The sequence below is a fragment of the Thalassophryne amazonica genome, chromosome 5 (assembly GCF_902500255.1).
Source record: "Thalassophryne amazonica chromosome 5, fThaAma1.1, whole genome shotgun sequence".
NCBI lineage: Eukaryota > Metazoa > Chordata > Actinopteri > Batrachoidiformes > Batrachoididae > Thalassophryne > Thalassophryne amazonica.
The window spans coordinates 28,135,986-28,157,700 of NC_047107.1; the positions used below are offsets into that span (position 1 = coordinate 28,135,986).

General features: G+C 41.4%; 1 protein-coding gene and 1 long non-coding RNA gene across 2 annotated transcripts in view; one reads left to right on the forward strand and one right to left on the reverse strand.

The window, feature by feature from the left end:
* The window catches only part of LOC117510233 (rapamycin-insensitive companion of mTOR-like), a 179,871-nt gene that overhangs the window by 55,633 nt on the left and 102,523 nt on the right, over positions 1 to 21,715 (forward strand). The window contains exons 6-9 of the mRNA XM_034169867.1: positions 2,092 to 2,155; positions 2,625 to 2,751; positions 9,972 to 10,141; positions 21,469 to 21,536. Of these exons, the coding sequence (XP_034025758.1) occupies positions 2,092 to 2,155; positions 2,625 to 2,751; positions 9,972 to 10,141; positions 21,469 to 21,536 (429 nt within the window). The remainder of the gene's footprint in view (positions 1 to 2,091; positions 2,156 to 2,624; positions 2,752 to 9,971; positions 10,142 to 21,468; positions 21,537 to 21,715) is intronic.
* Positions 6,645 to 19,313, reverse strand: LOC117510235. Its single transcript, XR_004560651.1, has 3 exons — positions 19,227 to 19,313; positions 18,327 to 18,329; positions 6,645 to 6,655 (listed from the first exon to the last, which is right to left on the reverse strand). It is a non-coding gene; the product is annotated as an uncharacterized LOC117510235 (long non-coding RNA).

Below are 21,715 nucleotides of genomic sequence, written 5' to 3' on the forward strand. Positions count from 1 at the left end.
GGATCCTTAATCTCTGGACATAAACAGAAATAAAATCTATTAGTTTTTGTCAAAAGCATTTCCTTTCAGACATTATTATTGGCATGAATGTCTTTCCATACCTATGAGCTGAGCTCTTGCAGCTGCGCTGCAGGTCAGGTTTATGAAGAATACAAAACATCTGATTTTGGGAGGAAAAAACGTTTTAGTCGATTGTAGTTTATTGTCTGTATTGCAAGGTTTGTAAGAGGTGTCATTTTATTTAAAGCGGCCATTTGTTTTGAAGTTATTAATTCCGAGCGGACTCTATGCCAGCAGAGAGCCGTGCAGCGTTTGAAGCACGGAACGGAGGAAGATTCTCGTTTCTCGACTGCAACAAGACAAGAGTCCCAGTTAGTGACTTTAATCCACACAAAAGTGACTCGTGATATTTTAATGGTTTTCAGAGGGGTTAAGAAGCGGACTTACGGCTTCTGAAGAGCAACAAATCAAAGAGCCACGAGCCATTGAATCGAAGCATTGCTTCGATTCACGCTTCAAACTGGAGTTGCGCTGCAGAAACGGTTGATTACAGACGCTGTATTGAAAATCGGAACGGTCTAAAGTAAGCGTAACGGTCCAAAATTATAGCGTAGCGGCCGTAATGCAAGTTTGCGCTAGCTAGAACCCTGGTGGTACTTTATGGTAAATCTGTGTCAGGTTGGCAGTTCTCAAAAACTAAATGTCCATGCTGGAAGAAGACAAGTGAGGGAAGCCACCAAGACAAAACTCTGGAAGAATTTTTGGCTTCTGTGGGTGTGAGTGGAGAAACTGGGAATTGTGCAACATTTTTATTTTTATCTTAATTTTATATATAGTCCAAACTTTTTCTGATTTGTGGTTGTTTTTGTTGCATTTCTGAAATTACAGAACTGCTATAAAGAAAAGTGTTAACATTTTATTGTTTTTTTCAAAGTTTGTAGAACAAATGCAAACAGCAAACTCTTATAAAGGAGGAAACAATGCACAAACGTGCTGGAAAAACTGAACAATGCAGACTGATTTGACTCATGATTTTTGAAAATAATAAGAGGTAACTTACCTTGAAATAAATGAAATGCAAAGCTGCAGCCTAATAACTTTGAAAAATAAAATCAGCAGCTTCTATTTTTATTCTGACCGGAGTTCATTTCTTCTTTTTTTCTCCTACTCAGCAACATTTTGTGCTTGAACATAAAACAGCTACTTTAAGCCATCTAAATTAAATATCTTTAGAAAATAACAGCCTGTTAAAGTTCAGAGTTCTCAGCTGTTTTATGTGATTTCTGCTTCTGAACATCACTGCATAGTTTCTCTACATCAGGTTTTTTTAACACGTATGTGTGATTTTTATAATGCTCACTCGTATATTCTCATTTTTTTAAGGAATTTCGACCATTTATTTCATCTCATAATTTCAGTATAACTGTCACCGACACATGCACACAGTGTGAACAGGATGTACCGACAGATCAGTCCAGGGATAAATAAAGGCAGCGCCATAGTTTTGTTTCTTTTCGTAATGTGTTGCTTCACTCTGTGCTCCCCCCCCCCACCGCAGCCAGCCGTCTCACGCGAACACACAGACAACTCCGGCGATCGGACCCACTCCTAATTTTAGATGGCTTTAAGCAAAGCCACCTGCTATTTTTCAGCCACCTTTTTTTCGAAAATTGACCGCCCAAATGACGACAGGACGGCTCGCTGCCGAAAACCTTGGTTCCCGTTCCCGTGTACTCCCGTTAACTTTTTATCCTGTGCCGTCCCAATCACGTGATGAATAGCAAAGTCGAGTCCCATCCCATGGGAATCCTGTGACCCGTGGGCTTCCCGAAAAAGGTCAACCTCTAATACACACACACACACACACAGGCCACTTGGCTTTTATAATATAGATGTGGGAATGGACTGCTTTTTCTGCCTGGGTGGTTGCCATCCATGACTCAAAGTGGTTGCGTTTTGAACTGGATGTGGTAAAGTGCAGCATCAGTGTAAGCTCCCAGTCTTGACTTTCATTATGAAGTTTAGTTGTTGTCAAAACAAAAATGACTACCTGAATTGGATAAGACTGACTATGTCTGTATTTTGGTGCAGATGCATTGACATCCAGCAGAGCAATGAGGGGGAACGTACTCAGGCTCTCAGACTAGTCAGAAAGGTAAGTGTGTGTCATACTTTTTTTTTCTGATTTGCAGGTCTGTTTTGTATTGTTGGAGGAATTTGTCTTTTGCCCTTCATGCTCAGTTGTGTGCCACTAGAAAGTTTGAGTTAGCACCAGTGTCTGTAGAGGAAGATATTTATAGCACTTTCTGTAGTTTACTGTAAATCATCTTCACACATGCACACATAGAAACTGTTGTTTCACCACAGGCATTACAGATAGTGAACTCTGGTTTTTATTCATAAGTTTTATTCATATATCTTCAATCCTTCAATCATAAAAATACATTTGTTTTGTCAGTTCCACTGTAGCCCTTATAGACAATGTGCAAGGCATAAGTTATAACTCAGTTTGTCATGTGTTTCAGCGATTCCTTGTAAACAGTCCCAGAAAACAGACTTGCTGTTTAGATTGCAGAGACTTAATGACTCATTTAGTTTTTCTCACATCTCCTCTCCCATGATAGATCATCACTGTCAATGCGATGCTTTTCCCCACCTCCATTGCTAACTCTCTCATTGCTGTGGGGACAGACGGACTTCAGGAGAGAGACCGCATGGTCCGAGCAGCTATCGCCATCATCTGTGAGCTTGGTAAGGTGGAGCTAGTAATTTTTTTTTTTTTTTTTGGTCATTTCTCCTTTGTCTGCAGAGGATTGAGACGCTTTTCATACAAGCAGTTCTCTTCTGTTTGCAGAGGTTATAACTGTGCGTCTTACAAAACTTTTAACAGGTGGGTGCTGAACTGATTTTAAATTTTAAAAATGCTTGTCGCTGTTCAGCTTTGTTTGCTTTGTTTACTTTGTTTATCGGTTTAAAAGTTATCGGACAAAAATGAATCGGAAGATAATTGGTCCGATAATGGTTTTTAAAGTTATCAAAAAAGATAATCCGATAATGAAAACATTATCTTCGATAATTATCTGTTATCGGATTATCGGAAGTGTGCCCACCACTGTGCAGATGACATTGTGATCTGTAGTACGGGAGCAGGTTTGAGGCAAGCTTGGAGAGGTAACACGGTAAATAGCCCCTTTCCATCTGAATCAGAAGCTCGAGGCGCATTTTTCAACAATGCCTCACATTCACCCATTCTCTCATACATACTTTCTCATACTGATGACGGGGTGGTGTCATGCAAGGCCCTCAACTGCCTACTGGTAACAACTAGAGTAGAGATATGCTCTGGAGAGAAGTGGAATGATATTCAGCAGGAGCAAGATGGAGTACATATTTATGAATGATGTATAGCATAATGTAATGGCGAGATTGCAAAGATTAAAGGTGATGAATATAGACGAGTTTAAATACTTGTTCAAAGTAGTGGAGAGTGTGGTAGAGAGGTGAAGAAGAGAGACCAGGCAGGGTGGAGTGGGTGAAGAACAGTGGCAGGAGTCATTTGCGACAAGGGTTTGTGCAAATCTGAAAGTGAAAGTTTAGAGACTGTGGTGAGACGAGCTACATTGTACAGCTTTGAGAGGTGGCTCTAACAAAAAGGCAGGAGGCAGAGCTGAAGGTGCTGTGATTTTCCTTGCGAGTGACGAGGATGGACTTGACTCGGAATGAGCATAGGAGAGGCAGAGGCAGAGACAAGATTTGGAAGTTTAAGACATGCAGAAGAAGGACTCAAGATATACGAGCAGGTGCATCTAAAACAAAATTTGAATATTGCGCAAACGTTTAATATTTTTTGTCGGGTATTTCAGAATAGGAATATTTTATACATGTTAGACTCATTACATATAAACTTAAAATCTTTTGAGTTTCTTTAAAAAAAAAAAATAATTAATTTAAAAGGCCAAAAATAAAAAAAACAAGTACCTCAAAATGTTAGAATATTTTATTTAAAGATTGATTAACCCACTATTTTGCAGTATGAATTTCAGAAATTTCACTGGTTCCAAATCCCCAATCACAGGGAAGACTGCTGACTTGACATTTGTCCAGCAGATGCTTATTAACACCTTCCACAAGAAGGGTAAGCCACAGAAGGTCATTGCTGAAAGGGCTAGCTGTTTACATAGTGCCGTATCAAAGTGTATTCATGGAGATTGACTGGAAGAGAAAAGTGTGGTCGGAAAAGGTGCACAAGCAACAGGGACGATTGTAGTCTTCACAAGATTGCCAAGCAAAGCTGATGCAAGGACTTGTGGAGCTTCACAAGGCATGGACTGATAGTGGAGTCAGTGCATCAAGGCACCATGCACAGATTTGTCCAGATTATGAGGTCTAAGTGTCAAACCGCTTCTGAACCAGAGATGGTCAGATTTATCTCATCTGGGCTAATGAGAAAAGAACCGGGCTGTTGTTTAGTGGTCCAAAGTCCCCTTCTCAATTAAATTTTTTTTTTTCCATTTCATTTAAAATCAAGGTCTCAGAGTCTAGAGTAAGAGTGGAAAGGCACAGAATCCAAGTTAGTTGAAATCCAGTATGAAGTTTCCACAATCAGTGAGGATTTTTGGTGCCATGTCATCTGCTGATGTTGGTTTACTGTGTTTTATTAAGTCCAGAGTCAACGCAGCCATCTACCAGGAGATTTTATTGTACTTCTACCTGATGACAAGCTTAATGGAGATGCCGATTTCCTTTTCCAGCAGGACTTGACACCTGCCCACAGTGTCAAAACTACTAATAAATAGAATTGAAAAGAGCCTTATAAATAGAGTAGAATAGAGCCTTTATTGTCCTTATACATACATACAACAAAATTTGTCCTCTGCATTTAACCCATCCTAATTACAGTTAGACGCAGTCCAACCACTAGGAGCAGTGGGCAGCCACAGTCTGGTGCCCAGGGACAAACCTTAGATGTAGAGATGCTGCCTTGGTCAGGGACAGAGAAAGATGCGACCCTAAATAGGCATGTTTTTCATTGTGGGACGAAACCGGAGTACCTGGAGGAAAACCACGCAGACGCGGGGAAAACATGCAAACTCGACACAGAAAGGGCGGGATTCGATCCATGACCTTCTTGTCGTGAGGCACCAGTGCTAACCACTAAGACACCGTGCTGCTGATGAATAGTTTACTGATCATTAGGTGGAGTCAAGGGTCACAAAAGTCATGGTTTGGATCTAATATTGTTTTTAAGTCATTTCATTTTAAGCCATTTCAGACGCTCCCATGACCTGTACAAAATCAAGGACTGAGACGTTGCCCAGTATGGCGGAACCGGGGCCCCACCCTGGAGCCAGGCCTGAAGTTGGGGCTCATGCGCGAGCGCCTGGCGGTCGGGCCTTAGCCCACGGGGACCGGCCGGGCTCAGACTGAAAGAGCAACGTGGGTCCGCCCTCCTGTGGGTTCACCACCTGCAGAGGGGGCCATGGGGGTCAGGTGCAGAGAGGATTGGGTGGCGGTCGGGGGGTGCCCGGCGGTCCGGTCCGCGCTCACAGCCCCTGGCTGTTGGGACGTGGAACGTCACCTTGCTGGGGGGAAGGAGCCTGAGCTTGTGCGGGAGGTTGAGAGATACCGACGAGACATAGTCGCGCACACCTCCACGCACAGCTTGGGTTTTGGTACCCATCTCCTGGAGATGGACTGGATGCTCCACTTTTCTGGCGTTGCCCACGAGGAGAGGCGGAGAGCTGGGGTAGCATTGCTTATTGCTCCCCAGCTTGGTCGCCATGTGTTGGAGTTCACCCCGGTGAACGAAGGGGTTGCGTCCCTACACCTTCGGGTCGGGGACAGGTCTCACTGTTGTCTCGGCCTACGGGCTGAGCGGCAGTGCAGAGTACCCGACCTTCTTGGAGTCCCTGGGAGGGGTACTAGATAGTGCTCCGACTGGGGACTCCATTGTTCTCTTGGGGGATTTCAGCGCCCACGTGGGCGGCAACAGTGAGACCTGGATGGGGGTGATCGGGAAACACGGCCTCCCTGATCTGAACCTGAGTGATGTTCAGTTGTTGGACTTCTCTGCTAGTCACAGTTTGTCCATCATGAACACCACGTTCGAGCACAAGTGTGTCCATAAGTGCACGTGGCACCAGGACACCCTGAGCTTGAGGTCGATGATCGACTTTGTAGTTGTATCATCTGACCTTCAGCCACGTGTCTCGGACACTCGGGTGAAGAGAGGGGCTGAGCTGTCGACCGATCACCACCTGGTGGTGAGTTGGATTCGCTGGGAGGGGAGGAAGACGGTCAGACCTGGCAGGCCCAAATGTATCGCGAGGGTCAGCTGGGAATGACTGGTGGAACCCTGTGTCAACGAGGTCTTCAACTCCCACCTCCGGGAGAGCTTCTCCCAGACATGGAGACATGGAGTCCGAGTGGACCATGTTCTCCACCTCCATTGTCGATGCATAGCTGTTGTCGCAAGGTGTCTGGTGCCTGTCGCGGCGGCAATCCCCGAACCCGGTGGTGGACGCCGGAAGTAAGGGATGCCGTCAAGCTGAAGAAGGAGTCCTATTTGTCTTTGTTGGTAAGTGGGACCCCGGAGGCAGCTGACAGGTACCGGCAAGCCAAGCGTGCTGCAGCCAGTGCGGTTGCAGAGGCAAAACTCAGGTCTGGGAAGAGTTCGGGGAGGCCATGGAAGAGGACTATTGGTCGGCCTTGAAGAAATTCTGGCAAACCATCCGATGCCCCAGGAGGCAGAAGCAGCTCTCCACCGGCACTACCTACGGTGCGGGTGGGGAACTGTTGTCCCTGACTGGGGATGTTGTCAGGTGGTGGAAGGAACACTTCGAGGATCTCCTCAATCCCATCATCACGTCTTCCGAAGAGGAAGCAGAGACTGCGGACTCAGAGGCAGATTCATCTATCACCCAGGCCAAAGTCACCGAGGTGGTCAGAAAGCTCCTCGGTGGCAAGGCTCCTGGGGTGGATGAAATCCGTCCTGAGTACCTTAAGTCTCTGGATGTTGTGGGACTGTCTTGGTTGACACGCCTCTGCATCATCCGGGCACGTCCCATTGGGAGGAGGCCCTGGGGAATACCCAGGACACGCCGGAGGGACTACGTCTCTCGGCTGGCTTGGTAACGCCTCGGGGTTCCCCTGGAGGAGCAGGGGGAGGTGTGTGTGGATCGGGAGGTCTGGGTGGGTTTGCTTGAGCTGCTGCCCCCTGACCCGACTCCGGATAAAGCGGAAGAAAATGGATGGCTGGATGATCTTATTATTTTTATTATTATTATTGGATCAGCAAAAAGAAAAAAAAATGAGACAAATGCTACTCTGCTTCTTATTTTTTAAAATAACTTTCTGAGCAATGAAAACAAGAAACTTTTGACAAGGTATTCAATGGCTTAAAATAAAAATACTTAGTTGTTCAACTGTGATCCATTACATCACAACTGACTATGATATTACCATATGTGATTGGGCCCATAGACAGTTGGCCATGGGGCCAGTTTTAGAGTACTTCTGTCTGCTGACAAGCTTTATGGAGACACTGGTTTCCTTTTCCAGCAGGACTTGTCACCTACACACAGTGCTAACTAGGGCTGCTCAATTATGGAAAAAATCAGTATCACGATTATTTAGGTAAATACTGAAATCACGATTATTCAAACGATTATTTTTTTTTTTTGTTACACAATGCATTTATTCAGCATTTCTCTCACTCTAAAAAAAAAAAAAAGTTGTTATAAACAATGTGCGCAAAACCTCCAAATTGAAAATGTACTGTACCTTACCTGTATAAAACATAAAATGAATAAAATAAATATTAAAAATATCATATTATATATTATTTTTCTGTTTTCCTCTCCCTTCCCTGTTGTCACTGACCAGTTGGTCAGTGTCTTTGGGCATCTCCCTGACTTGTGCTACTAGGACATAGTGCGGCTGCATTGTTTTTGTTTCAATTTATGTTCATTAGTTTGTGTTTTTGTCATCATTCCCTTGACCACATCTCCTTATCTCCTTTTGGAGAAATTTATCCGTTCATTTATTTTAAAATATGAAATGAAACAGCTTTTTTAAAAATAATAAAATAGTTGCTGTTGAAAGAGCCTTTTATTTAGAAGCAGGTGATGTTATGCTGAAATCTCAGGACCGCTTTGAACTCTGGTGGTGTTGCTGAAGACACTTTTGTCCTATTTTGAAGAGCAGAGATGTTTTCTTTCAACTGGACGTGGTGTTCAGCTCATCAATGGAAGTTTGGTTGTCTGCACAGCAAATGTTCCTTTAGGACAAATAAAAATATTTCTTTAAATATGAAGAAACACTAAACAGTTTATATATATATAAAAAAAAAAAAAACGGGGAAAAACAATGGGAAAAACGCCTGAAAAAATAAGTTATTTAAAGTTAAGCTTTTGTGGTGTCTGAAAAAAGCTGTAGCTTTATTTGGTAAAAATAAAAAAGACTGAACCATTTACAAATTAAAGCGTTCACTCAGATCAACTGTGCTAAAAGGCTAAGCTAATATTAGCCGATCATTAAACCTTCACAGCAGTTCAGTAAACGTCACGTTTTATTTTTACATTATTCTCACCTCGATAAAGCTGCAGAACTAAACTCCGTTGGGCAAACTGGGACTTCGCATATATCCAAAAAGTGGGAGATTTTGGACTCAGTGAGTTTTCTCCATCACCCCGGCTGCCTGCCTCGCTCTGCCCAGGAATGATGTCCAAAGGCCGGCTTCTCCATGCGGATTGGCTCGCTGTCGCGGTTCGATCGATATCCCACCAAGTCGTCAGTCCTCCCTTGGTCGGCGTCACTCCGAAAAGTAGCTGAAAAAAAGCTTCTCCCAGCAGGGTGATGGGAGAATCGTTCTACTGCTGTTTTTTAAAGCTTTTTTGTGGTTCAGGGGACGCAAATTCAAGAAGGCAATCGCTGAACTTTTTTCAGGTTTTGGAAACAGCCAGAGTGTGACATAGCAATCCCGCCACCTTGCCACTTCCGAAGCGACGTGTTTGATGTCATGCGTCTTGGGACACGTTGACAGATTGGCCTGATGAAAGGCCCTTAAATCGTTTCACTCGATTATACGAGTTTGGAGATCGTTTGATACAAATATCGATATCGCGATCGAAATTCGGTTAATTGCACAGCCCTAGTGCTAACACTGCCAGTACCTGGTTTGTTGACCATATCATTACTGTACTTGACTGGCCAGCCACCTGACCTGAACCCCATAAAGGATCTATGTGGATTGTCAAGAGGAAGACAAGACACCACACTCAATTGTACAGAGTAGCTGAAGGGTGATGTCAAAGCAACCTGGGATTCCATAATATCTCAACTGTGCCGCAGGCTGATTGCCTCCATGCCTCTGCACTGATGCAGTAGCTTGTGTAAAAAGAGCCCCAACAAAGTATTAAGTGCATAAATGAGCATAGTTTTTAGATGTTTAATATTTCTGACATACAGTTTATTTTATTTTTTTCTCTTATTAAATATTCTGATATTTTGAGATCCGCATTTTCTGTTTTTATAGCACTGTAGTCCATAATTATAACAATTTAAATTGAAAAATGTTTAAAACATCTTAGGTTTTGTGTTGTGAGTCTAGAATATATAAAATTTTCACTTTCAGAAATACCTGACAAGAATGTCAAACTTTTTCACAATATTTTAATTATTTTTAAGATGCACCTCTATCAGGAAAAGGATGCTGAGGATGGAGCCGCCAGGAACGATGAGATGAGGGATGCCAAAGAGGAGGCTTATGGTTGTAATTAGGAGGACGTACAGGTGGTTCTTGTTACGGATGATCTGCTGTTACAACCGCTAACAACAACAACAGCAGTAGCAGCTATTAGAAGAGAATTGTATTAATGGAACCTCATTTTGTAAAAGATGGATATGTGTAGTTGCAGCTCTCAGTTCCAAAGCATCTGTTCTTTTGTTTTTTTATATAACTATAACTATAGCGCTGAAGAACCCAGAGGTGGTTGCAAAAAGAGGAGGCCTCAGCACCATCCTGAAGAGTGTGATTGACTGTCAGCTGAGTCGCATCAACGAAGCTCTGATCACAACCATCCTTCATCTACTCAACCACCCACGTACCCGCCAGTATGTGCGTGTTGACGTCGAATTAGAGGTACAGTCTTTCCCCATGGTTTACAGCTTTGGGGAGGGTGGGGGTTGCAGACGGACACTGACACAAACACTTAAGGAATTATGGTGTTCATATGTTTCTTTTAATGACAGCATTCAATATAACAACTGAACATTTATTTGAACTGTACTAGCAGGGAGACTGTAAATGGACGGGTCTGGATTCCTCTCACAACTGCCTGTTTATACTGTCGACATATTCAATAGAATATTCGTAAAACCAAAAAGAAAACTGAAATAATCCCCCATTCATTCTCTATGTACTGTAATTTGTGTCTCTCTCGTTCTCTCTAGATGTATCTCTCTGTATATCTTTCTCTACGGTGCGTCCAGAAAGTATTCAAAGCGCTTCACTGTTTATTCTTTTTCCTCATTCCAAAATGGACTAAATTCATTCATTCACAGTTCTACTCATAACACCCCGTAATGACAACATGAAAAAAAGTTTTTTGAAATTTTTGAAAATTTATTAAAAATAAAAACTAAGACATCACATGTATGTAAGTATTCACACCTTTTTGCTCAATACTTTTTTGAAGCATGATTGACAGCAATTACAGCCTCAAGTCTTCTTAAATATGATGCCCCAAGATTGGTGCACCTATCTTTGGGTAGTTTAGCCGTAACTCTTTGCAGCACCTCTCAAGCCCCGTCAGGTTGGGTGGGGACCGTCGGTACTCAGCCATTTTCATATCTCTCCAGAGATGTTCAATCATATTCACTTGGGCTCTGGCTGGGTCACTCAAGGACCGTCACGGAGTTGTCGTGATGCCACTGCTTTGATATTTTGGCTGTGTGTTTAGGGTCATTGTCCTGCAAAAAGATGAACAGTCACACCAGTCTGACATCAAGAGCGCTCTGGAGCAAACGTGATGTGTGTGTGTGTGTGTGTATTCTCTCTGCCCGAGTGGACCTACTAGCGCATATTACTGATGATGTATGATATTCTGATTAATGATAATGTAATGATAAAGATGAGGTAAAGCGGTTATGGAAAAAAATATAATGAGAGAGAACACACATGCACACACACATCCAGAAGACCATGACATAATTGGAATGTAGCTGACCTTTTCTGTGTAATGTTTTAATTTAAATAATTTTTACACATATTCAAAGGATTTTTATGGTTACAACTGTATGGCTAAATATACAGTATGTAAAATATTGGTGCAGAACCAAAACAGAAAGCGCTGAGTCACCTTGAGCAAGAATTTTGTGTGGAATACAGTTGTGCTCATAAGTTTACATACCCTAACAGAATGTTTTAATTTTTTGGGGGGGCGGGGTATTTTTTAGAGAATATGATGGTTTAGTGGTTGTGTAAAGCCATTCATTGTCGAACAACCGTGTTTAGTCTTTTTAAATCATAATGACAACATAAACTAAACAATTTACCATGATCAAAAGTCTACATACCCCGGTTCTTAAGATTGTATATTGAACCCTTTAGCATCAATGACAACAAGCTGCCCATTCTGCTTGGCAAAAAGCCACCAGTTCGTGTAAATTTCAGGGCTGTCTTGCATGAACTGCACGTTTTAGATCTCCCCAGAGTGGCTCAATGATACTGAGGTCAGGAAACTGAGATGTCTACTCCAGAAACTTTACTTAATACTGCTGTAGCCAATGACACCTCGACTTGTGGATTATTATCATGTTGGAACGTCCAAGTACGTCCCATGTGTAGCTTCCGGGCTGATGAGTGCAAATTTTCCTCCAGTATTTTCTGATAACATCCTGCATTCATCCTGCCATCAATTCTGACCAAGCTTCCTGTACATTTGTAGCTCACACATCCCCAAAACATCAGCCATCCACCTCTGTGTTTCCCAGTAGGAATGGTGCACCTTTCATCATAGGCCTTGTTGCCTCCTTTCTAAATGTAGTGTTTATGCTTGTGGCCCAAAAGTTCAATTTTGGTCTCATCACTTTAAATGACTTTGTTCCCAGAAATTTTGAGGCTTGTCTCTGTGCTGTTTGGTGTATTGTAAGCGGGATAGTTTGTAGCATTTGCATAGTAATGTTTTTCTTCTGGTGACTTCACTAAGCAGCCCATTTTTCTTCTAGTGCCTCCTTATTGTGCATCTAGAAACAGCCACACCACTTTCTTTCAGAGAGTACTGTATTTCAGCTGAAGTTATTTGTGGGTTTTCCTTTGCATCCTGAACAATTTTCCTGGAAGTTGTTGCTGAAGTTTTAGTTGGTCTACCTGACTGTGGTTTGGTTCCAACAGAATCCCTCATTTTCCACTTCTTAATTAGAGTTTGAACACTCCTGATTGCCTCAGTCCATTGGATATCTTTTATATCCGTTTCCTGTTTTATACAGTTCAATTACCTTTTCCCACAGATCCTTTGACAATTATTTTGTTTTCCCTATGACTCATAACCCAGAAACATCAGTGTAGCACTGGATGAAAGATGCAAGTGTCTGTCAGGAGCCCAGAAACTCACTGACATTTTATACACATGGACTGGTTGCAAGCAGGCAGATCACAGGTGAGGGTGGTTACCTTTTGTAGCCATTCAAACCCCTTTGTGTCAACTTGTGTGCATGTAAAGTCACCAGGGTATGTAAACTTTTGATCAGGGTCATTTCAGTAGTTTCTGTTGTCGTCATGATTTTAAAAAGTAAACACAGTTCTTTGACAATAAACGGCTTCACACAACCACTAACCATGACTGAAAAAATGGTGTTATCAATCTTATTCTGTGAAAAATGGCCAAAAAAATCAATAACTCTGCCAGGGTATGTAAACGTATGAGCACAACTCTACTTGGAAGGAGAGTTTAACATGGTAATTTTATGGACTATGGCAGAAGCTTTTATGCAGTGAGTGATTTGAAAAGGGTGTGTGTGTGTGTGTGTGTGTGTGTGTGTGTGCGCGCAGCGTATTTCTCTGGAGTATGTCATATCTGTTCATAAAGGCCCCTTGAAAAGGAACAAAAAAAACCCAAATACAATCACACCATTTTTCTATATAATCAGTTCACAAATTTCCAATTTTTGTGCATTGTTGTAGTGTATGTCTTTTTGGCACTGATTCTTTTATTATTGGAGGTTATTTTGTTTAGTGCTTTGATTCCTGTGAAAATCCTATATACAGTAGTGTTCAGAATAATAGTAGTGCTATGTGACTAAAAAGATTAATCCAGGTTTTGAGTATATTTCTTATTGTTACATGGGAAACAAGGTACCAGTAGATTTTCACAAATCCAACAAGACCAAGCATTCATGATATGCACACTCTTAAGCCCTGTTTACACATAGACGGTGAACTCTCCCGGAAGTGTCCTGGCAGAGATTTTGCCCCCTCCGGGCAGTTTTAGGGATCAAACGCCGTAGTTAAAAAGCCAGATAAATTTTTCGAATGGTTTCCAGCTGCCAGTCTCTAACAGTTTCTGAAAAAATTCTGATGTAAAAAAAAAGCCCAAATCATTCCGCCATTTCCTGACATTGAAAATCCGCCGAGGGGGTGGACCACTCCTCACTCAAAGCCTACTCACAGGCGAATGACGCAACCGACAGGCGTGGAAAAACTCACGCATGCGCACGAGGGTTCAAGCTTGTCTGACGCAATCACACGTGATTCAAATCCATATGGTTTTTGAAAAAAATAATAAGGTCGGATACTTTTCTAATAGACCTCGTATAGGCCCAACACCATAGTAAGAGAAACATGCCCATATCATGATGCTTGCACCACCATGCTTCACTGTCTTCACTGTGAGCTGTGGCTTGAATTCAGAGTTTGGGGGTCGTCTCACAAACTGTCTGCGGCCCTTGGATAAAAAAACAAACAAAACAATTTTACTCTCATCAGTCCACAAAATATTCCTCCATTTCTCTTTAGGCCAGTTGATGTGTTCTTTGGCAAATTGTAACCTCTTCTGCACACGTCTTTTATTTAACAGAGGGACTTAGCTTCTTTGTTTTTTTTTGTCCATTTTAAAGCATCGGAGATCATTGTAGATGAACAGCCTATAAATTTTTTGCACCTGCGTATAGGTTTTCCCCTCTTCAATCAACTTTTTAATCAAACTACGCTGTTCTTCTGAACAATGTCTTGAACGTCCCGTTTTCCTCAGGCTTTCAAAGAGAAAAGCATGTTCAACAGGTGTTGGCTTCATCCTTAAATAGGGGACACCTGATTCACACCTGTTTGTTCCACAAAAATGACAAACTCACTGACTGAATGCCACACTACTATGATTATGAACACCCCTTTTTCTACTTTTTTTTTTTTACTAATAGCCCGATTTCATAGCCTTAAGAGTGTACATATCATGAATGCTTGGTCTTGTTGGATTTGTGAGAATCTACTGAATCTACTGGTACCTTGTTTCACATGTAACAATAAGAAATATACTCAAAACCTGGATTAATCTTTTTAGTCACATAGCACTACTATTATTCTGAACACTACTGTATAAATAATAATAATAATAATTGTTGTTGTTGTTGTTGTTATTATTATTATTATTATTATGAATAACAAATGCATGCTTTTTCAGTATGTAAGCCACTCCCAAGTATACGTCACAGGTCCTCCCAAAGAGTAAAAAAAAAATAAATACAGTGTGTGTTGTGTGATAGCCTTCTTCCAAAATGGATTAAATTGATTTTTCCCCTCAAAATTCTACACATAATACCCCATAATGAAAATGTGAAAAAAGTTGTTTTTTTTAGATTTTTGCAAATTGATTAAAAAAAAAAAAAAAAGTAATCATATGTACATAAGCATTCACAGCCTTTGCCATAAAGCTCAAAATTGTGAATGGTTTTGTTTTGTTTGATTTTTGCAAATTTATAAAAAAAAAAAAAAGAAAAAAGTTAAATCACTTATGCATAAGTAGGCTATTCACAGCCTTTGCCAAGAAGTTCAAAGTTGAGCTCAGGTGCATCCTGTTTCCACTGATGACCCTTGAGATCTTTCTACAGCTTAATTGGAGTCCACCTGGGGTAAATTCAGTTGACTGGACATGATTTGGAAAGGCACACACCTGTCTACATATAAGGTCCCACAGTTGACAGTGCATGTCAGAGCACATACCAAGCATGAAGTCAGTGGAATTGGCTGTAGACCTCTGAGACAGGATTGTCTCGAGGCACAAATCTGGGGAAGGGTACAGAGACATTTCTGCTACTTTGAAGGTCCCAATGAGCACAGTGGCCTCCATCATCTATAAATGGAAGAAGTTCAGATCCACCAGGACTCTTCCTAGACTTGATGGTCCTTCTGTCAGAGCTCCAGCATTCCTCTGTGGAAAGAGGAGAACCTTCCAGAAGGACAACCTTCTCTACAGCAATACGCCAGTTGTGTGGTAGAGTGGCCAGACAGAAGCCACTCCTTAGTAAAAGGCACATGGCGGCCCACCTGGAGGCACCTGAAGGTCTCTCAGACCATGAGAAACAAAATTCTCTGGTCTGATGAGACAAAGATTGAACTCTTTGGCATGAATACCAGGCATCATGTTTGTAGGAAACCAGGCACCATCCCTACAGTGAAGCATGGTGGTGGCAGCGTCATGCTGTGGGGATGTTTTTCAGCAGCAGGAACTGGGAGACTAGTCAGGATGGAGGGACAGATGAATGCAGCAATGTACAGAGACATCCTGTATGAAAACCTGCTCCAGAGTGCTCTTGACCTGACCTCAAATTGGCTTGATGGTTCATCTTTTAGCAAGACAGTGACCCTAAGCACACAGCCAAGATACCAAAGGAGTAGCTTCAGGACAACTCTGTGAGTGTCCTTGAGTGGCTCAGCCAGAGCCCAGACCAGAAACAGATTAAGCATCTCTGGAGAGATCTGGAAATGGCTGTGTACCAATGCTCCCTATCCAACCTGACAGAGCTTGAGGGGTGCTGCAAAGAGGAATGGACAAAACTGCCCAAAGATAGGTGTGCCAAGCTTGTGGCATCATATTGAAGACTACTTGAGACTGTAATTGCTGCCAAAGGTGCATCAACAAAGTATTCAGGAAAGGTATATTTAATAAATTTGCAAAACAAAATAAAAACTTTTTTTCATGTTATCATTATGCAGTGTTGAGGGGAACAATTCATTTACTCCATTTTTGAATTAGACTGTAACATAAAATGTGGAAAAGTGAAGTGCTGTGAATACTTTCCAGATGCACTGTGTACGTATGCATGTGTCATCTTCAACCGCTTTTCCAAGATCGGGTCGCGGGGGGCTGGACCCTATCCCAGCAGTCATAGCGTGTGAGGCGGGGTACACCCAGGACAGGACTCGAGTCTGTCGCAGGGCCACATACAGAAACAAATACATTCACACCTGCACGCACACCTACGGACAATGTAATGTTTCCATTTCGCCTAACCTGCATGCCTTTGGATGTGGGAGGAAGCCAGAGCACCCAGAGAGAACCGATGCAATCATGGGGAGAACATTCAAACTCCACACAGAAAGGTCACAGGTGGGAATCAATCCCATGGCCGTCTTGCTGTGAGGCAGCAATGCTAACCGCTATTCCACCATGCTGCTGTATATACATATATATTTATTATATATTATAATAGCCAAGTGGCCTCTGTGTGTGTGTGTGTGTATGTATGACTTTGATCACGCAAAAACCAGTGAATGCTCACATTTGCCCTTTGGCATACTTATGTGTTTTTGGTCAAGGATTGATGCTGTCAAAACAGAAAATTGATAGGACAAATATTATTTTATCTCACCAATAAACAATGGATGCTGTGCTGCAGTGCACCATGGGATTTCAGGGTTTTGAGGTTTTAAATATTGTCATTGTGATTTAAGTTTCATGTTGATTTGATGAGGAAAATGTGTTGTGGTTTTAATGTCTTCAGCCACTGTGTTTGTTTGTCACATTCAAAGCACCTACTTACAGCAACTGTGTCTGTGTACAAGCAATTTCAATCAGGGACAAACAGAGCACAGCTAACATGTGCTGTTTGGTGTGTTTATGTATTTTGTTGTCAAGGATGAATGGCACCAAAATGGAACACTGATAGGACTCAGTTTTGGAGAAGCTACGAATATTCGCTAAAGTTACAAATTACATTTTGGACTCACATGCCTTATCAGCAGGGGGCAGTAAATCATGTAATGTGGAGTTGCATCAGGAAGGGCATCCAGCATAAAACCTGTGCCAATTCAACGTGCAAATCCAACTTGGATTTGCTGTAGCGACCCCGAGTGCAAACAAGGGAGCTGCTGAAGGAGTACTTACTTTAAAAGCGTGAGTGTAAGTGCATAATAATTGTAAATACGTTAAAAACACATGGATGACACAAGAAAGTGAAAACAATTATTTCCATTGAGGTACATTTTAAAATCAAATGACAAAATAAAAGTAATAATAAAATAATAATAATAATAATTGTATTTGATAATTGACTGTAATCATGCAATCAGTACACCTGTCCTGCTCTATTTACTTACAGAGACTGCAACTCCTGGACTGTACTATATATATATATATTTGTTTGTTTGTTTATAGGACTGTCATGTCATGTCACTTTTGAACACTTTTAATATACAAATAATGAATAATGAATGTTTGAGTTCAATGGTACGAATATTTTATGAGAGTTGAATGGTATGTTCCAGCCTCATGAAATATTCGTACCATTGAAAGAATGTAAAAACATTCATTATTTGTTTTATATAACGGCTAAAATAGATCCTTGTTATTTTATATTTTATTAATTTATAAACAACAGAAAATGGACTTACATTTTGGTGTTCCACTGTGATGTGTAGTCCAGTGATGCTGTGCACTGACTTTGGACTTCCGTTAAAAAAAAAAGACTTTGTGTAGTTCTTCAGTCCAGCCAAAAATCACATCAGTGTTTCATGTTAGCAGCTTTTCATGCATCTAGCATCAGTTAACTCAATCAAATCATCACGTCGCTGTCCCGTGCGCGCGCACACACATGAAGCTGGCTCGGTCGAGCTGTGGACCTCCTCAGTGCAGCAAAAAAAAAGTCACGTCAAAAAGGAGTCCAGGTTTTCTTTCTCTCTTCCTGCTAACAGACAGCACAGTGGATTTGTGTGTGTGTGTGTCAGTTAGCTCAGATTATGTCTCAGGAGAGTTGTGTCCTCCCCCCAGCACGCACACACACGCAACCTGGTCAGCTCTTGTGCGTGCGTGAACAGCAAAAATAAGACTGTATACATCCTCAGTGCAGCAGGAAAAAAAAGTCACATCAGAAATGAGTCCAGCTTTTGTTCTGTCTTCCTACTTACAACCTCCAGGCAGCACAGTGGATTGGTTTTTGTGTGTGCATGCGCGCACATGAGAGTGCAATGGTACCAAACTTATGGAGCCTAGTTTGCACTCTAAATGGAACCAAGCCGCACTCTGAATGCAATGCAACACAAATGGGATGAATTAATCCATGTCATGTGACATACAAAGCACCAATCAAATGACAAGGATCCACTCAGCCGTTATATAATACCTTTTGCTGCATTTTGCTGCCTGCTGTATCATTTGTGTATACAGTATACATATTTATTTATTTTATCCATAGGACTGCCATGCACACAGCACTTTTGATATTTCTGCTGCATTTCCTGCCTGCTGTATTCTCTGTGTATATAGTTGAATGTGTACTTTTGTCCTTTGTCTTAAATTATTGTATGAGGTCCTATGTTAGACAAGGTGAAGCTGCAACTCGAATTTTGTTGAATTTTATTCAATGACAATAAAAGGCATCTTAATCTCTTAATCTTAATAATAGTAATAGAGTGTATATGATAACAACAACCTAAACAATTTATAAATACATTATGACAGTAAATTAACATTAAAAATTCCATAATTCAAAGGAAATTAAAGGGATGAGTTCCTCTTCTAAAAATAGTTATATGGTTCTGCAAACATTATGGACTCACACGTCACTCCAATGCATTGCTTAATTTATTACCACCCTTGAAAACTGTCAGCGACCTATTTTATAAACACTACCCAGTCTATAGCCCGTGGATCCCCTGGTCTCAAATTTGGAGGTGCTGATCCTCATCCTGGTCATTTCATACTGAGCCTCAAACCTGCTTGGTGCATGGAGGCTACTGATGAAGCAAACAGAACCACATCATCCACAAAAAGTAGAGATGCAATTCTGAGATCACCAAACTTGACTCCCTCCAATCCCTGACTATGCTTTGAAGTACTGTCAGAGAAAATCACAAACAGGGTTGTGACAAGGGGCAACCCTGGTAGAGTCCATCACCCACCAGGAAAAGCCATGATGAGATGCCAACAATGCAGACACAGTTCCTCCTTTGGTAATACAACCCCTGGCAATAATTATGGAATCACCGGCCTCGGAGGATGTTCATTCAGTTGTTTAATTTTGTAGAAAAAAAGCAGATCACAGACATGACACAAAACTAAAGTCATTTCAAATGGCAACTTTCTGGCTTTAAGAAACACTATAAGAAATCAGGAAAAAAAATTTGGCAGTCAGTAACGGTTACTTTTTAGACCAAGCAGAGGGAAAAAAATATGGACTCACTCAATTCTGAGGAAAAAATTATGGAATCACCCTGTAAATTTTCATCCCCAAAACTAACACCTGCATCAAATCAGATCTGCTCATTAGTCTGCATCTAAAAAGGAGTGATCACACCTTGGAGAGCTGTTGCACCAAGTGGACTGACATGAATCATGGCTCCAACACAAGAGATGTCAATTGAAACAAAGGAGAGGATTATCAAACTCTTAAAACAGGGGAAATCATCACGCAATGTTGCAAAAGATGTTGGTTGTTCACAGTCAGCTGTGTCTAAACTCTGGACCAAATACAAACAACATGGGAAGGTTGTTAAAGGCAAACATAATGGTAGACCAAGGAAGACATCAAAGTGTCAAGACAGAAAACTTAAAGCAATATGTCTCAAAAATCGAAAATGCACAACAAAACAAATGAACGAATAGGAGGAAACTAGAGTCAACGTCTGTGACCGAACTGTAAGAAACCGCCTAAAGGAAATGGGATTTACATACAGAAAAGCTAAACGAAAGCCATCATTAACAGCTAAACAGAAAAAAACAAGGTTACAATGGGCTAAGGAAAAGCAATCGTGGACTGTGGATGACTGGATGAAAGTCATATTCAGTGATGAATCTCGAATCTGCATTGGGCAAGGTGATGATGCCGGAACTTTTGTTTGGTGCCGTTCCAATGAGATTTATAAAGATGACTGCCTGAAGAGAAATTGTAAATTTCCACAGTCATTGATGATATGGGGCTGCATGTCAGGTAAAGGCACTGGGGAGATGGCTGTCATTACATCATCAGTAAATGCACAAGTTTACGTTGATATTTTGGACCCTTTTCTTATCCCATCAATTGAAAGGATGTTTGGGGATGATGAAATCATTTTTCAAGATGATAATGCATCTTGCCATAGAGCAAAAACTGTGAAAACATTCCTTGCAAAAAGACACATAGGGTCAATGTCATGGCCTGCAAATAGTCCGGATCTTAATCCAATTGAAAATTTTTGGTGGAAGTTGAAGAAAATGGTCCATGACAAGGCTCCAACCTGCAAAGTTGATCTGGCAACAGCAATCAGAGAAAGTTGGAGCCAGATTGATGAAGAGTACTGTTTGTCACTCATTAATTCCATGCCTCAGAGACTGCAAGCTGTTATAAAAGCCAGAGGTGGTGCAACAAAATACTAGTGATGTGTTGGAGCGTTCTTTTGTTTTTCATGATTTCATAATTTTTTCCTCAGAATTGAGTGATTCCATATTTTTTTCCCTCTGCTTGGTCTAAATAAGTAACCGTTACTGACCGCCACAATTTTTTCCCCTGATTTCTTATAGTGTTTCTTAAAGCCAGAAAGTTGCCATTGGAAATGACTTTAGTTTTGTGTCATGTCTGTGATCTGCTTTTTTTCTACAAAATTAAACAACTGAATGAACATCCTCCAAGGCCGGTGATTACATAATTTTTGCCAGGGGTTGTATAAAGACTGGATCATGCATTGCATCAGTTCCGGGACTCCATACGGCAGCAGACTTCGATTTTCAAAAAGTATTGTTGAAGCAATAAGAAAATCTTGTGGCAACAGCCTGCTTCATACTTTCTTCCAGTAGGAAAGAGGCTCATTAATTGTGTGTGAGGACTCAGTTCTGAAAGTTGCTGTCGACTTTGTTTTCTCATCACTACTGGTGCAATAACTAGACTGAAGAAGTGTACGTTTGACAAATTTATAATTTGTACCCCTTCTCTCTCTCTCTGTCGCTCTCTCTCTCTCTCTCTCTCTCTCTCTCTGTCTCTGTCTCTGTGTGTTCTGTCCCACAGCAAATTCTCGCACCTTTCACAGATTTTCACTACCGTCACAACGCAGATACGGCTGAAGGGCAACTTAAGTGAGTGTTTGGAATGTGAACAGTGACAGTGTTGCAGTAGAAACAAAGGGATAATGTTGTGACATTTCCTTCTGTTTATTGTTTTCAATGTTCTTGTATCAGTTGATGGTTTGTGTCGTGTTTTTGTAATATGATCCTTGCTATCAGGGCTAGATGACTCCAGAATGACGTTAGTAAGG